Below are 16,253 nucleotides of genomic sequence, written 5' to 3'. Positions count from 1 at the left end.
TGCGGAAACTAACAATACAAAGGTTGGTGGACGATAAATCAGACGACAAAAGAAAAATATACTAAATTAAGCATAATAGTTTATAATAGTTTGGTCAATTGATCTACATATGATAAAACTAATATAAAAGAAGAAAAATATCGAGAGAAAAATCTCCTCCTAAACAAAACTTTTTAATGACTCTCCTCCACTATCGGTCACACAGCAGGATGTCAACTACTGTGTGGTGAAAGTTGTGGTGTGCAATTAATTAGTTACTAGTTCTGTTGAACTGTTAAAATAAAGATGTAGGCATGACCATATGTTTTATTAAATCTTCACTTCGTAGTTCTTATTGAAGGGAGCATTGGCGTAACTGGCAAAGTTATTGCCATGCATGTGACCAGGAGGTCATGGGTTCAATCCGTGGAAACAGCTTCTTGCAGAAATGCAGGATAAGGCTGCGTACAATAGGCCCTTGTGATCCAGCCCTTCCCCAGACGTCGCGCATAGCAGGAGCTTAGTGCACGGGGCTACCTTTCCAAGCATAATAAAGTTTGTATATTATATTTATTGATTTGGTGTAAATATCATGTAAGGATAAGCAATTTTACCTTATCAACTCATCTATTGTGCTCCTTCGGGAGCTTATCCAAGACTTAAAGTAAAATTTAATTAATTCTCTCTACCGACATGACATAGCCAAGAAGAATAACTTGAAGTTGTATTAAGGTAATATATCAACTTCTCAGTTTTCTTCTATTTTAAGGGAGCTTAAAGGGTAAACAGATGAATGAGGTTTACATGTCAAAAACAAGTTATGAATAAGGTGGCTATTTTCAAGAAAGAATCAGTGTTTATTACAATAAGAAACGACTAGGAAACTTAATTCTAAAGTTAAGCTGTTAAGTTATAGGAGAACAATGCTGACAAATGACAACTATCTATAAATAGGCTGAGATTAATTTACAGTGCACTTCATCACTTGTGATCTGTTATAGAATTCTCACAAGCAAAACGAAGTTTTAATTCAAAAAAACTTAAGTTGTTTGGATCCAAAATGGATTTTTGCCTCCTCACAATTATCTTAGTCACCGTTGGTTTCATTTTTCCTTTTGGTTCTTCCTTTGATCCTAGCCCTTTTCAGGACTTCTGTATTGCAGTTAGTGACTCCAAGTCTGCAGGTATATAACCGTTTAGCAAAACCTCTCCTTTATATTCATATTGCTTTTGGATTTAATGATGTAGTATTTTATTATGCTCTCGGGATATTTTTAACATGCATGTTGTAGCAAATTACTTACTTTATTTCTCCACTTATTATGAATAGTTATACGTAAAGATCTGGGTTAATGTTTAGAAAGGGAATGTTCGCCTTTTGTAACAAACACCTGAGTTCGTTTGTTCTGTCTGTTTGAGTTTTCAAAGATAAACTGAACGTAGGCATTTGACCATTAGATGCCATAAGTCGCATTTTAACATGACCTAAATTTCCCTTTATCTTGTGCTTGGCGAATATATGAATGTCTATCACCCGACTTTGGGTAGCAACGTGAGTCTTAGCACAACCTTCCATCTTCAAACTGATGGCAATGGTTGGATCAGGATTAACCACTCAGCTATCCAAATTAGGTCCGGGGAAGGAAAATTTTCACTCATTTCATTCATAATATAATTGGTGCATGTAGTGAGGTGTGACTCTTTCCAATGATCAAACTCCGGATAGAAGTTGCCCAGCTTCTTTAGTAGGAAATCAACAAAATAATTGTCTCGTAAAATGTCCTGTAGTTATTAATTAGTTAGGTGACCTGATCTTCTGTAAACATTCATTTACACTATTTAAACTATTTCCTTTTCATTTTCTTTAAATTTTGGTTTACACTAATACATATATACTTTGAATTTTGTTCTATTTTATTTTTGCAGTATTCGTGAATGGAAAATTATGCAAAGATCCAAAACTCGCGACAGCAGATGATTTCTTTCTTCCAGGACTTAACATTAGTGGAAATCCATTACCAGGAATGGGATCAGCTGTAAATGTGGTAGATGTAAATAGACTTGGAGGACTTAACACTCTTGGCATTTCTATTCTTCGCGCAGATTTTTCACCGTTTGGCCTTATACCACCGCACACACACCCTCGTGGTACTGAGATTATTGTTGTTTTAGAAGGTACTCTTTATGTTGGATTTTTGGCTCCTGACACTGTTAATCCATTAAAAACTCGTTCTTTTACCAAAATATTGAATCCAGGAGATGTATTTGTGTTTCCACAAGGACTTATTCACTTTCAGTATAATGTTGGACATGCTAATGCAACTGTTTTTGGTGCTTTGAATAGTCAGAATCCTGGGCTTATTGTGGTTGCTAGTGAACTCTTTGGATCAAATCCACCTCTTGTTGAAGATGTTCTTTCCAAAGCCTTCCAATTGGATAAGAAAATGGTGGAACAACTTCAAGGATTATTCTCCTAGATCAAACAACGGACAGTCGATGTACAAGTCATCTTGCTTTCACGCAGGGTTCGAGAAAGGATCGCACCCAAGAAATAACATTAAGAAATAGCTGTGTTAGAAAAATAAGTAGTACGTGCTAGTTTATTAAAAAAGTGTGAGTTCATTGGTTGTTTTATGATATGTTTTATTGTCAATTTTGTGATGTTTGAGAGACTTTATACAGCTTTGTGTGGGTGATAGAGATAACTTATAAAGGGAAGAATATAATGGTCAGGTGAGAACTGGAATAATGTCCTTGATGTTACTTTGATACCATCCTTTGTCCTTGGCATTTGAACTTTGAATATTGAAATCATAGTTAAATATTACTCCCTCTGTCCCAATTTGTTTTCGATGCATTTCGAAGTTTGAGAGTCAAATTTTTCAATTTGGCCACGGATTCAGATATGGACTCTTTAATTTTTTGAAAAAATATACTTAATTAAAAACTACATTAAAAGTACTATAAGTCACAATAATTAATACTTCATTCTTAATATTCAAAAGGAGTATACAAAAATAATGGTCAAAGAAAAACTCGCGTGACTCTTAAAATTTGAAATGCATCAAACAAATAGGGACGAGGGAGTACTAGTGTAGATTTGTTATGCGTTTCAGAGTTACTCGCTTCGAATGCAATTCTGTATAGATTAAAATGGAGAAACTTTTTCAAATAATTTGCACAAACTAGTACTTTTATGATATAAGTTGTGACACTAGATAACTATTCACTCTGTTTCAGTTTATTTAAATCTTTTTTTTTTTGTTGGTGTAAAAAAATGATCACTTTTTAAATTTGGAGACAATTTAACTTAAACATTCAGTTCTACCCTCAATGAAAAACTTTTATATAGTCATACAAATACTGACATTTTTAAACTTTCAAAAGAATTATAGCCACACAAATGCTATGGCTTGCTCAGGACTACAAGTTTTACAAATCTTTATTTTTTTCTTAAACTTCGTATCCAGACAAATAAATTCACATAAATTGAAACCGAATCGAGTATTCAATCTCAAGTCGGGACCCTATAAGAAGGGTCCACCATTTTCAAAATGAATAAGTTGCCAAGATCACCTCTTGATACTCTCAATTCTTCATCCAAGTAAGTAATTTCAAGCTCGCCTCGAGCTCTTCCTGGAGCTTTAACAGGTATAATCCCACCAATTTTGAAATAATCAAACTTTACTGCCACTTTTCTTGAATTCAATGGGGTCAAATCTGCAGTAACTTGGTTGAAAAATGGCCATCCTTCCATATTTTGAGCTCGAAGTGTATCTCCATTTATTGCTTGGTAATTTACTCTAGATCTTAAAATCTTGGGTCTTTGAGTTTGTAAAATTGACTTGGATGTTGTGTATATAAGTTCCCATTTTCCATTTAGAAAATTTGACTTGAGAGGCTCCTTTGTTGGATTACAAGCTTCAAGTTTGCGAGCAATCTAATCAAACAACAATGTTAAGGGACAGAGTATGAAATGATGTGCACAATTTCACAGTATCATCTTTGCTAATCTAACTCTTATTAACATTTTCCGGAACTTATAGACAGGGGCGGAGCGAACTCTTCCGCTCGGGTTCCGCCGAACCCAATGAATTTGATTCAAATAATATAATGTATTTGTCTTAAAAAATATACGTAAGTTATTAATTTATAATGCAGTAACTTAAAACGCCTATAATTCTGAGTTAGCTCTGTCTCTACCTATAGACATTGAACAAGTCCTAAACATAGATCAAGAAAACATGGGAACTACAATCAGCTCGTATGGCTTAGAATATTTATCTCCGCACCAACAAGCTAAGTCAGTGGAACATTCTCCCTCTGTTTCAATTATATGATACATTTCGCTTATCAAGAGTCAATTTGATTAATTTTCAAGCAAACTTAAATTAGTTCGACTCAATTTTTTGAAATTAAAATTTATATATTTAAAAACTATATGAAAAGTACTAATCCCTCCATTTGAAAAAGAATGAACCTATTATTATTTGGAGAGTCAAACAAGATTTTTTTGAATATTTTTTAACAAATAGTTTTTGATATTTTCAATATCTGACTATGGTAGCTTATAGTAGTATTTTTTATGTAATTTTTAAATATGTAAATTTTATTTCAAAAAAGTATTTATGACCAAATTCTCATGGAAAATTAGTCAATATTGGACATTTGTACCGAAAAAGTTCAAAACAGATGGAGTATAAGTTGCATTTCTTCTCGTATCAATATATTTAAAAAAAATTACATCTCAAAATATTGGTCAAACTTGGTATAATTTGAATTTCGAAGTAAAATGTGTCATATAAATTAGGATGGAGGGAGTAGTAATTAAGCAAACCTGATCAATTATTTCCTGGTCTTCAGGAGTGGCTTCAGCGCCACGATCAAGAGGGGCAATGGCCTCAAGAAGCTCTTGTTTAATGGGTGTAGGGTCTTTGGTCTTGTTGAAGAAAGCAGGGAAGAAAGAAACACTGGTCCGCCATTTTTGATTTTGCGGACTTGGAAAGGAGGTGAAACTAGGAGTATTTTGGAAAGAAAAAGAGATGGAATGACAGTAGTGGTAAAGCTTGGGAATAGATTGTGTGGAGGTTGAAGAAACATGAGTTGGTGAAGGGGATAGTAGCGAGGATAAGGCCATAGGAAGTGGTGCAAATGAGTATTCACTTAGCTCATGTATTTAAGTATTTGCCCCTACTGGACCATTGGATTTGTGGCTATACGATTTTCGATTAAATCCTGCATTTGTCCTTCATTTTAATGACAATTTCTTTTTACAATCAATTCATTGAAATTATTGGATTAACCCTTTCCAAACGAATTGGCAGATTTAAAATTTTAAGCTTATGAGTTTTTATAATAATCTCAAATTAATATACATGATAACTGGATCAACAAATTGAGTTTAAGTTAAATATTTTAATATTTTTAATAAACTTTTTTCTCCATATACAAGATCTACGCAAAAGTTACTGCGTTCACATAAACCCGTAAGCCTTTACACTAGATCAACCCTTGTTCCCAAACATCATATTTCGTGGAGGAGCCACCTTAGGTTAAGCCCGTTAAGGGGTGTAAATTGACATCATTTTGCTGGAAAATTACATTCTGGCTATGTAAATTTTTTTATTTTAGTATTATATTATATGTTAAATCGTCTTAATTTTTTTGTGTGTTTAATTCATTATATTTTGCTATACTTTAGTAAAATTTCTGACTTCACTACTAATCATTATCTGCTTTGAAAAATTTAACGATAAAAGGAGTGTAAAAAGAAGAAGAAGAAGAAGAAAAGAATTACTCGCCACTATATCTGTCAAACGGGATAGGATCCCCTCCAGTTATGTGATGTCCAGTAATTTTTAATGGACTACTTAGATGATGCCATGTGTATAGGTGAAGTTTCAATGGCTTGATCCATTTTATACTAATACTTTCTTTATTATATTTTCTATTTACTTTATTAAATCAATAATGCTTAAAAAATATAAACAAAAAATGACAGGATCATCTTATAGCTGCGCTGAAGGGATATTTGACTATTTTTTTTCTTTTTGAAATCGATATATGCTAATTAATTTTATTACTAATAAGATAAATTACCAGTATTTGTTTTTGTAAATAAATGAAGCTAAGGATTAAGGATCAAATGTTGATTTATAAGAATGTCAACTTAATTCAATTTTTTCCTTTTTGACATTAATTAAGTCACAAGATCGAAGACGAATATTGAATTACAAGACGTAAATAACTGGAATTAATACTAGATTAAAATAACAATGTAAATCTTAGTTAATTACGTTAACACTCATTCTAAGTTTTTGGAATTAATACATCATCTACCAAGTTTTAAGAAATTAAACAAGATTCACGACCTCCAATTGTTAAACGGCTACAATTAAGTTACTATTAGAGACTGTTAATACAATTCCATATAGTGCCACTTGAATTTTTTCATAGTAGTCATGTAAAATTATACCATAATAATAAATCTGATATAAATGAAATTATTTCTCTATTAATTTGTGTGATATATTATTGAATGCCCTATTTGGAAATTTTTCAGCAGAACATTCACTACAAATGTCAGGTATTTTGTTTAATTTGACTTCTGATATGGGTTAATTAAAAGTAGATTACAAGAACATTATGTGTCACGACCCGGATTTTCCACCCTCGAGAGTTGTGATGGTGCCTGCTAGTGAAAGCTAGGCAAGCCAAATAGTCCAATTGTTTAACCATTTTCATTTTTAATCCCTTAGCAATTCCAAAACAATATAACAGAAACAACGGAAATAATAATAATAACAAAAACAGTGCGGAAGACAAAATTTGATAGTCAAATTAATACACTGCGGAAATTTAAGTACAACTCTACCCAGAATTTGGTGTCACAATGTCACAAACTGTCTAAGAATACTACAAATAAGGGTTCGAAAGGTAAATATAAGTTGTTTTAAAAATACATAGAAGAAACAATATAGAAAGATAGAAGAAGACGCCAGGGCTTGCGGACGCCTGCAGGGCTATCTCGGGTCGCCTGAATGGACTGAAGGCAGCACCCTCACTGCGGTCCAAAAACTAGTGCTCCGGGATCTGCATACAGTGCAGAGTGTAGTATCAGCACAACCGACCCCATGTGCTGGTAAGTGTCTAGCCTAACCTCGGCGAAGTAGTGACGAGGCTAGGACCAGACTACCAAATAAACCTATGCAGTTAAATCATATACCGCGGAAATAAAGGCAGAAATATACAGTTAAGGATGGGAAGGGGAAACATGTTGCGGGGAACATCAAAAAAAATAACCGAAGAACAACAGATAAATATAAGGATCACCAAAGTTCGATTACCAACAAGAATCGGGAAAAAAAGACAAGTTCACGGCATCACCCTTCGTGCTTTTGCTCTCGTCCTCACCATAAGAATCAATATAATCTGCACGGAGTTGTACATCATGCGGCAAGGCATCACCCTTCGTGCTTTACCTCACAATATTGGCACGGTATCACCCTTCGTGCTTTACACTCTCTCACAAATATCATACACGGCATCATCCTTCGTGCTTTAACACTCTTCCTTACCCAAACAACAATCACAAATCAATAAGGGCAAGGGAATTAATAAGATTACAATAAAATCCCGGGAAGGGAACAATAGCACAACAACAATATCCTGGCAAGGGAGACAATATCATGAATCATAACATCCCGGCAAGGGAGATAATATAAAAAAAAATAACATCCCGGCAAGGAAGATAATATCATAAACCTCTTCTCCTTTCCACATTTACCTCACAATTCAATTCTCAACTTGAGCCAACGCTCTACAATGCAACAATTCAATTCTCAACTTGAGCCAACACTCTATAATGTTCAATTACCAATAATACCTCCACAAATCATATCCCTCAATGGAAATCATCATATAAAGCAGGAACAATATGAAATAAAGTCACATTAATCATAGTATAAGACTCACGGGCATGCTTGAAACCAACGTATAGATACTCGTCACCATGTCTATACGTCGTACTCAACAATTAACACATAGCAAATAAGACTCAACTCCTAATCCTTCAAGCTAAGGTTAGACCAAACACTTACCTCGATGCCACGAATACAATAAAAGCCTCAACTACCGCTTTACCTCTTGTTTCCACCACCAACTCGCTTGTATCTAGCCATAATTTACTTAACGATATCAATAAACTCTAAATGAATCAATTCTAATGCATGAAAATAGGTTTTTCAATTATTTTCCCAAAAAGTTAAAAATTGACCTCAGGCCCGCTTGGTCCATATCCGAAATTCGTACCAAAACCCGATTACCCATTCACCCACGACCCCGAATATATAATTGATTTTGGAATTCGACGTCAATTTGAGATCTAAATCCCCAAATTTCAATATTCTTAAGTTTTACCCGAAATTCCCAATTCCACCATGAAACCCTAGATTCTAGGATGAAATCTTATTAAAAGAAGTTAAGGAGTGAGAGAAATAAGTTAAAAATCACTTACTAGTATTTTGGGAGAAGAAAGAGTGTTTGAAAAATCGCCTCTTCTTATGTTTTAGGGTTTTGAAAAGTGAAAAATAACTAAAAAGTCTCATTTAAATATACTCCTTGTCACACCTCCTTTTTCCGCCCCCGCGAGGGTGCGTGGGAGTTTTTTCCAATTAAAGGACAGTCGAAACGGGATTTATTTCTTTATTTCAGAGTCGCCACTTGGGAGATTTAGGGTGTCCCAAGTCACCTATTTTAATCCCGAATCGAGGAAAAGAATGACTCTGTATTACAGTCTGCGCACCAGAAATCCGGATAAGGAATTCTGTTAACCCGGGAGAAGGTGTTAGGCATTCCCGAGTTCCGTGGTTCTAGCACGGTCGCTCAACTGTTATATCTGGCTTGATTATCTGATTTTATACAAATATGGACTCATGTGAAAGTTTTATCTTTTTACCGCTTACATTATTATATTTTTTAAAGAATGTGAACATCGTTTAAAAACATGTCTTTGGATTGGGTCACATAAAATGCATCCACGATCCGGAACGTATTTTTATTCAATGTTTTGGGATTTGGATTTGGGTCGCATAAATGCATACCCGTGTTTAAGAATGTATTATTATTATATCGCGCCTAAAGCAATTAGCGATTTATTACTTTGGGGTAGGGCCGTGAAATTTGCTAAAACGACTCCTCCTTAATTCTAAGCAATTAAATGTACATTTATTGAGGGCCCTGCAATCTATACATTTTATTAAGCGAGGCTCATCTCATTTATTTTCCTAAATGGATAAATCTTAAAGCGACTACATTTTGCTATTTAAAATTAGTCTCTAAAATGAATAAAAAAAATCCTAATTAATTACGTTTTTTTTATTATTATTATTATTTAAAACATGACACGCTAATTGCTTGGTTAATACAAATATTGATGAAAAAGGAATTTTATTCTTAATTTCGAAATTATAAATTAAATAAAAATTCAACAACTAATATTCAAAATAAACAAATATAGCTAGATTAAAACTCAGCATTGTTATTTTTAAAAAAAAAATATCATTGAGATTAATTATTCACAATCATTTGAAACTAAATTTAACCATAATTACTAAAGCTTATTAGAAAGTTTATTAGACTTAAACGTTCTTCTAATATTGCTTAAGCTCAAGTCATGCCTTAATGCCTAATTTACGATGTTTAATTTAAAATCGTGTCTTAGCTAAATTTAGCTACTTGTTCATGATCAACCAATAATCTTGAAGCCTTCATAACTAGTGAATTAACCTATTTTGCCGAACCGATTTATTACAGACTAACTTATGATATTATTTTCTTATTCCAGTTATTATTTAGTAATTCATGAAATAGCTTAAATACAATCAACAAAAGGAACAAAGAAAAAAAAACGAAATTAAAACTTCAAATTTTCATTCTTCATATGTATTCACGCTTCATATTTCGGATTACAATAACCAGTTTTTCAGTTGTGTACCTGATATTGGAAGCAAAAGAAAATGAATATGAGAATCAGCAGCAGCAGTAAAATCAGTACAACACAGCAACAATAGCCCAGCAACAGTAACAACCCAGTAACAGACCGGTGGAGTAGTAATCCCCAAAAAAAAACAAAAGCTTCCTGCTTTGATGAAACAACAACTAATTCTGATTTCAAACAAAGAAAGCAGAATGTTTTTTTTAGGTTTTTTATTTATTTGAAAGCTTAAATATTTTTCGGAATTTTTTATCTCTTAAATGTTCAGCCCTTTTCTCTCTCTTATTTTCAGATTTGTTTCTCTCTCTCGTATCTGTGTATTTTTCTCTTATCTGTTCTCTCTGTTTTCTTGTCTTGTGTTCAAGACTTCTTCTTATAACTCATCCCATAAACCTTTCAATTAATTAAAATCAACACTTTTTTTCTACCCAACCCATTATCTTCCCACTCATCCCCATTACATTAAATAAATATATCACACCACCCCATTTCATTTTGTCCCCCATGCCTAACATAAAATAATGCAAGATTCCCCCTTTAAATTAAATCTTGTCCCCCCTTTATATTAAATAACCATATCACAACCCACCCCATTTTATTTTGTCCCCCATGCTTCATATAAACAATTACAAAATGTACAATTCCTAAACTACCCCTCTGACCCTATTGCAAATTACTATTTTACCCCCGAAAGTACTATAAATTACCAAACTACCCATCAGCTATAACACATCAATTAATCAAACTTAACCAAAATATAGACAATATGATCAATTTCTAACAATGTTCAAACAACAATATGAACACGGATGAACATCATAACAACAATATCACATGAACACGATTTTAACAACATTTCAACAACAAATCACATGAACACAAATTGAACAACAAAGAACAACTAAAATTTGATTGAACAATATTTTAGCAACAAACAATCCTATTTTCGGATTCAACAACTACAACAAACAAGTATATTTAGATTTCTAACTTCAATCATATTGAACTTAAAATCAATTCTAACAACATTACAACAAACAATTCCTATATTAAACTTAAACAAGATTATGAGACAAATTCAAGAAATAATCATAAATGATAAACAAGAAATCAAACTATACAAAATTCGGATTCAAGACCATCCAAATAAAGTATGAACATGAATGAATCTATTTTAACACAACAAACATGACGGATTAAACGATTAAATCAATATATTTCCTTTAACACAACTAAATTCTTTTAGACAAATAACAAGATCGACGAATAAACAATTATGAACTTAAGCTTGAACTTAACAATATTAACAATTTCTAACAATACATAAACTCATGAAACAAATTGAAGAAATAGTTAATTAAATTTCAATTTGAATCTAACAAACATCAAACTAACAAATATTCACTTAAACAATAATACAAACATGAAATGAATATGAAAACAACTAATTAAACTTCTATTTTGAAATCTGAAAATTAATTTAACAAAACAACATAAACACACTAGAAAATTATTTCAACGATGAATCAACGAACAAGACAAGGATTATCATTTAACGATTTTGGATCCGGAAAATATCCAACAAAAATATGAACAAAAATAAAACTTAGAACAACTAACCTAAGATGAACAACGACGAACTTTGATTGTAAACAAATATGTCCGAGCCTCGACCAAAGCTCGAACGAAGGACGACGAAGACGAAGAAGAAGTAGAAGCAGCCCGCAGCTACTGCCGCGACGAGCAGCAGCAGCAGTCCGTCCAACACCTGCTGCGACGAGCAGCAGCAGCACGACATCGAGAAGCAGAAGCAGCAGCGGAGGAAGGAGGAGAAGCCGCGGCGACGAAGGAGCTTTGTCAACGGACTATGGTGAAGCAATGGCGTTTGGTCAACGTTGAACAGCAGCAGCAGTGGGGTGTCGAGCAGCAGCAGTGTTGACGCGTGCCAGCAGCAGCTGGAAGAAAACGAAGCAACAGTGGCATGACGACGATAGTCGTTTGGAGTGAAGAACGAAGAAGAGCAGCCGCTGCGTGTGTGCTTTTTCCGTTGTATATGTGTGTGTATGTGTTGACGTGTGTGTGTGGCATGAGGGTGAGGGGGAAAGGGCAGCCATGGTTGAGCTTTGAGGGGGAAGCCATTGATGCTAAAGAGAAACTTTGGAGAAGAAGAAGCAAAAGTGGGGGGGGGGGGGCGGATGACTTAGGTCTTTTTAGGGTTTTTTCTTCCTTTTTTTTTGTTTTGTGTTGTTTGTAAGATAATAGGGTGTTGGGTTATGGACTGGGTCGACCCAGTTCGAAATGGACTGGGTCGTAGGGAAGATTGGGCCATTTTTTGGGCCTGTGGCTTGAAATCGAAGAAGAGGCCCAATTCCGACTTTCTTTATATTTTCGCTCTCTTTTCTTCTTTTATTTCTCTAAAACTAAATTATAAAAATACTTAAACTATTATTAAGAATTAAATTAAGTTATAAAAGCGCAAATTAACTCCCAATATCAATTAACGCCCAATTAAGTAATAATTAAGCATAAAATTATATATTTGGACATTAAATGCTAAAAATGCAAACGATGCCTATTTTTGTAGTTTTTTAATTTTTGTAAAACAAATTTAATTACTAACAATTGTATAATTAAATCCTACATGCAAAATGTGACATATTTTTGTATTTTTTATTAATTTAGCAAATAAACACGCATAGACAAATACAAATAATTATTCAAAATATCACAAAATATCACAAAATTACACACCAAAGAAAATCATTTTATTTTTGAATTTTTTGGGAGTAATTCTCATATAGGGCAAAAATCACGTGCTTACAGTTGCCCCTCTTTGCCCGAAGACACGAAGGGTTTTCGTGCAAAGATAAAGCGAGCGATTTTTGCCCCTCCGAGTACTCCGTGTGAAGCATTTTTTTGAAAAAGATTTGACCGAACCTTTGCTTCAAAGGTTTCCTACATATCCTGGGCTAAACAGGAATCAGGTCAATGTAGTTCGGGAAATTTTGGTAGCTGGGAATACCGTGAGACTGCAATGTTACTGTTGTTGCATGCTATTACTACTGCTTTCCGATCTCCTTGTTACACCTTGCTTAAAAGAAAACAAGAAGCTAGGCTAGAGCACAATTTGTTTTTGTTGCCTTGCTTCCTTGTCTGCTTGCATTTCTTCCGGTGCTTTTCTTCTTTTGACACATGTACTTGAGTTTGTACTGTGACCTCTTGTTGCAACCTTCTGTTTCCTGGTGCCGGGGAATATTATTGTTTCCTGCTGGGGATTCCTATTGTAACCCTCTGTTTTATTGTCCTCTGACTTGATCTTGAAATGTATGCCTCTTGTTCTATGGGCGGGCTCCCAACTTCAACACTTGAAATTAAAGACTGAATGTATGCCTCTGTTATCTGGGCGGGCTCCCAACTTCAACTCTTGAAATGTAAAGACTGAAATGTATGCCTCTGTTATCTGGGCGGGCTCCCAACTTCAATGCTTGAAATGTAAAGACTGAAATGTATGCCTCTGTTATCTGGGCGGGCTCCCAACTTCAATGCTTGAAATGAAAAGACTGAAATGTATTCCTCTGTTATCTGGGCGGGCTCCCAACTTCAATGCTTGAAATGAAAAGACTGAAATGTATTCCTCTGTTATCTGGGCGGGCTCCCCACATCAACAACAACTTTTAAAAATAAGCGTCATTCCTCTCTTCAGGCGGGCTCCTGACTTCAAATACACAACTTTTAAAATAAACGTCTTTCCTCTCTTCAGGCGGGCTCCTGACTTCAACAACAACTTTGAAAATAAATCGTCATTCCTCTCTTCAGGCAGGCTCCTGACTTCAACCAATACATCGCCATTCCTTTCTTTAGGTTGGCAAGATTTCAACAACTTTTAAAAACGCCTTTCCTCTCTTCAGGCGGGCTCCTGACAACAACTTTGAAAATAATCGCCATTCCTCTCTTCAGGCGGGCTCCTGACTTCAAACAATACATCGCCATTCCTTTCTTTAGGTTGGCAAGATTTCAACAACTTTTAAAAACTCCTTTCCTCTCTTCAGGCGGGCTCCTGACGTCAAACTTGAAAAGTATGTCTCTGTTCTCCAGGCGGACTCCCGATTTCAACAACAACTTAGGAGGAAATGCCTCTCTTATGGGTAAAATAAACTTAGGAGGAAATGCCTCTCCTATGGGTAAGACTAAACTTAGGAGGAAATGCATCTCCTATGGGGTGAAACTAAAAGAAACTTAGGAGGAAATGCATCTCCTATGGGTAAAATAAACTTAGGAGGAAATGCCTCTCCTATGGGTAAAACAAACTTAGGAGGAAATGCCTCTCCTATGGGTGAAACTAAACTTAGGAGGAAATGCCTCTCCTATGGGTGAAAACAAACTTAGGAGGAAATGCCTCTCCTATGGGTGAAACTAAACTTAGGAGGAAATGCCTCTCCTATTGGTTCAACAACAACTTAGGAGGAAATGTCTCTCCTATGGGTGAAACTAAACTTAGGAGGAAATGCCTCTCCTATGGGTAAAAATTAAACTTAGGAGGAAATGCCTCTCCTATGGGTGAAACTAAACTTAGGAGGAAATGTCTCTCCTATTGGATTCAACAACAACTTAGGAGGAAATGTCTCTCCTATGGGTAAAAATAAACTTAGGAGGAAATGCATCTCCTATGGGTGAAACTAAAACAAACTTAGGAGGAAATGCATCTCCTATGGGTAAAAACAAACTTAGGAGGAAATGCATCTCCTATGGGTGAAACTAAAACAAACTTAGGAGGAAATGCATCTCCTATGGGTAAAAACTAAACTTAGGAGGAAATGCATCTCCTATGGGGTAAAAGTAAACTTAGGAGGAAATGCATCTCCTATGGGTGAAACTAGACTTAGGAGGAAATGCCTCTCCTATGCGTGAACCATTTCCTTCTTCCTGAATTATTTACTTACCTGTGTTGTCTTCCCTCGAAACTGCTGGGGATTATTTTGCTGGGGATGACTTTTCCTTTTCTTCCTTACCCACTCTGGGTTGCCCGAAACTCTGTCGAGGATGCTTCTACATCTCGATGATCCACTGGGGATAACACTGCTGTGGATAACTCTGCTGAGTAAATATGTTATCTTACTCCTTCCAAAATTACTTCCTTTTGAGTAGGATGTTTCATTCCTCTGCAAACTACTTCCCCCTTTTTCTTTCTTTTTTCGTTTTTTTTTTGAAATGAAAAGACTGAATGTATTCCTCTGTTATATGGGCAGGCTCCCAACTTCAACCAACAAATCACCATTCTATTTTTCAGGGGGCTCCTGATTACTTAAAATTTGAATTGTATTCCCTTATTCTCCAGGTGGGCTCCTGATTGCTGATACTTCCATTGTATTCCCTTATTCTCCAGGTGGGCTCCTGATTGCTGATACTTCAACTGCTCTTCCTTGTTCTCCAGGTGGACGCCTGATTGCTAATACTCCAACTGCTCTTCCTTGTTCTCCAGGTGGACGCCTGATTGCTGGGGATAATACTACTAGGGAAGTCTCCCTTCTTCCCCTCCTTCAAATTCAATTTTTTTTCTTATTTTCTTTTTTTTTTTTCCTTTTTTTTTGTTTTTTTTTCAACACTGCTGGGGATAAAAGTGTTATCTTCTCGGGATAACGTTGTTGAGGATAACGCTACTGGGGAATTTTATCCCTTCAAGTCGATGCTTCATTCTTCTGGAAGCTGTTGGGGATGATAATGGCTTTTTGCTTTTCTGAGCACAAGTGTCATCCCTTTATTCTGTCTGCTGGGGAATACTTCCTCCATTTAAACTTATTATGTTGGGGCAACACTGGTTCAAATACCACTTCCCTTGAGACTGATGCTATCTTTATTCTTCCTCGAATGGGTACTTGACTTCCAGAAAATTTTTCAAATGAAAGGAAAATTTTCTGCCCCAGTTTGACAGTCTCCCTTATGGCATGCATTTCTGTCATCAATGCCATTTCCTTTACCTGTTTCAAATCAAACAAAATTTGTTAGTTTAAAACGTGGTGGTTGGTTGTGATACTCCTACTGGGATAGCTTTTCCTTTTCTCCTTCCTTGCTCTGCGCTCCACAACTTGTTGGAGATGATATTATTTGCTGGGGATAATCCCTTTTTGCTGGGGATATCCCTCTTCTTTTGTGGCATAGCTCGGAAACTGGCATTTCCCCGACCTTTTAGTCTAGTATGAATTTCCCCAAATCATGCTCACTGCTCTCCTTGCTTTGTTCAACGGGCCTTGGCCTTGAGGTTTATAACCTTTGATTTCGGCAA

At 35.2% G+C, this 16,253-nt stretch overlaps 2 protein-coding genes across 3 annotated transcripts; one reads left to right on the top strand and one right to left on the bottom strand.

The window, feature by feature from the left end:
- Window positions 1-883: 883 nt before the first annotated feature.
- On the top strand, window positions 884-2,806 carry LOC107806873 (germin-like protein subfamily 1 member 17). 2 transcript variants are annotated; one of them, XM_075256992.1, is made up of 3 exons: window positions 948-1,163; window positions 1,906-2,154; window positions 2,324-2,806. In XM_075256992.1, exons 1-3 carry the CDS (start codon window positions 1,040-1,042, stop codon window positions 2,545-2,547), a joined length of 597 nt encoding a protein of 198 aa, XP_075113093.1. In that variant the 5' UTR covers window positions 948-1,039; the 3' UTR covers window positions 2,548-2,806. The 2 variants fall into 2 exon arrangements, with proteins under 2 accessions (XP_016486629.1, XP_075113093.1); XM_016631143.2 differs by having other exon boundaries at window positions 884-1,163; window positions 1,906-2,806.
- Window positions 2,807-3,348: 542 nt separating this feature from the next.
- Window positions 3,349-5,174, bottom strand: LOC107806876 (putative plastid-lipid-associated protein 4, chloroplastic). Its single transcript, XM_016631146.2, has 2 exons — window positions 4,817-5,174; window positions 3,349-3,919 (listed from the first exon to the last, which is right to left on the bottom strand). Exons 1-2 carry the CDS (start codon window positions 5,114-5,116, stop codon window positions 3,494-3,496), a joined length of 726 nt encoding a protein of 241 aa, XP_016486632.1. The 5' UTR covers window positions 5,117-5,174; the 3' UTR covers window positions 3,349-3,493.
- Between the last annotated feature and the right edge of the window lie 11,079 nt (window positions 5,175-16,253).

The sequence above is a fragment of the Nicotiana tabacum genome, chromosome 7 (assembly GCF_000715075.1).
Source record: "Nicotiana tabacum cultivar K326 chromosome 7, ASM71507v2, whole genome shotgun sequence".
NCBI lineage: Eukaryota > Viridiplantae > Streptophyta > Magnoliopsida > Solanales > Solanaceae > Nicotiana > Nicotiana tabacum.
The sequence above is the reverse complement of the archived record's forward strand: the minus strand, read 5'-3'. Positions and strand labels throughout refer to the sequence as shown.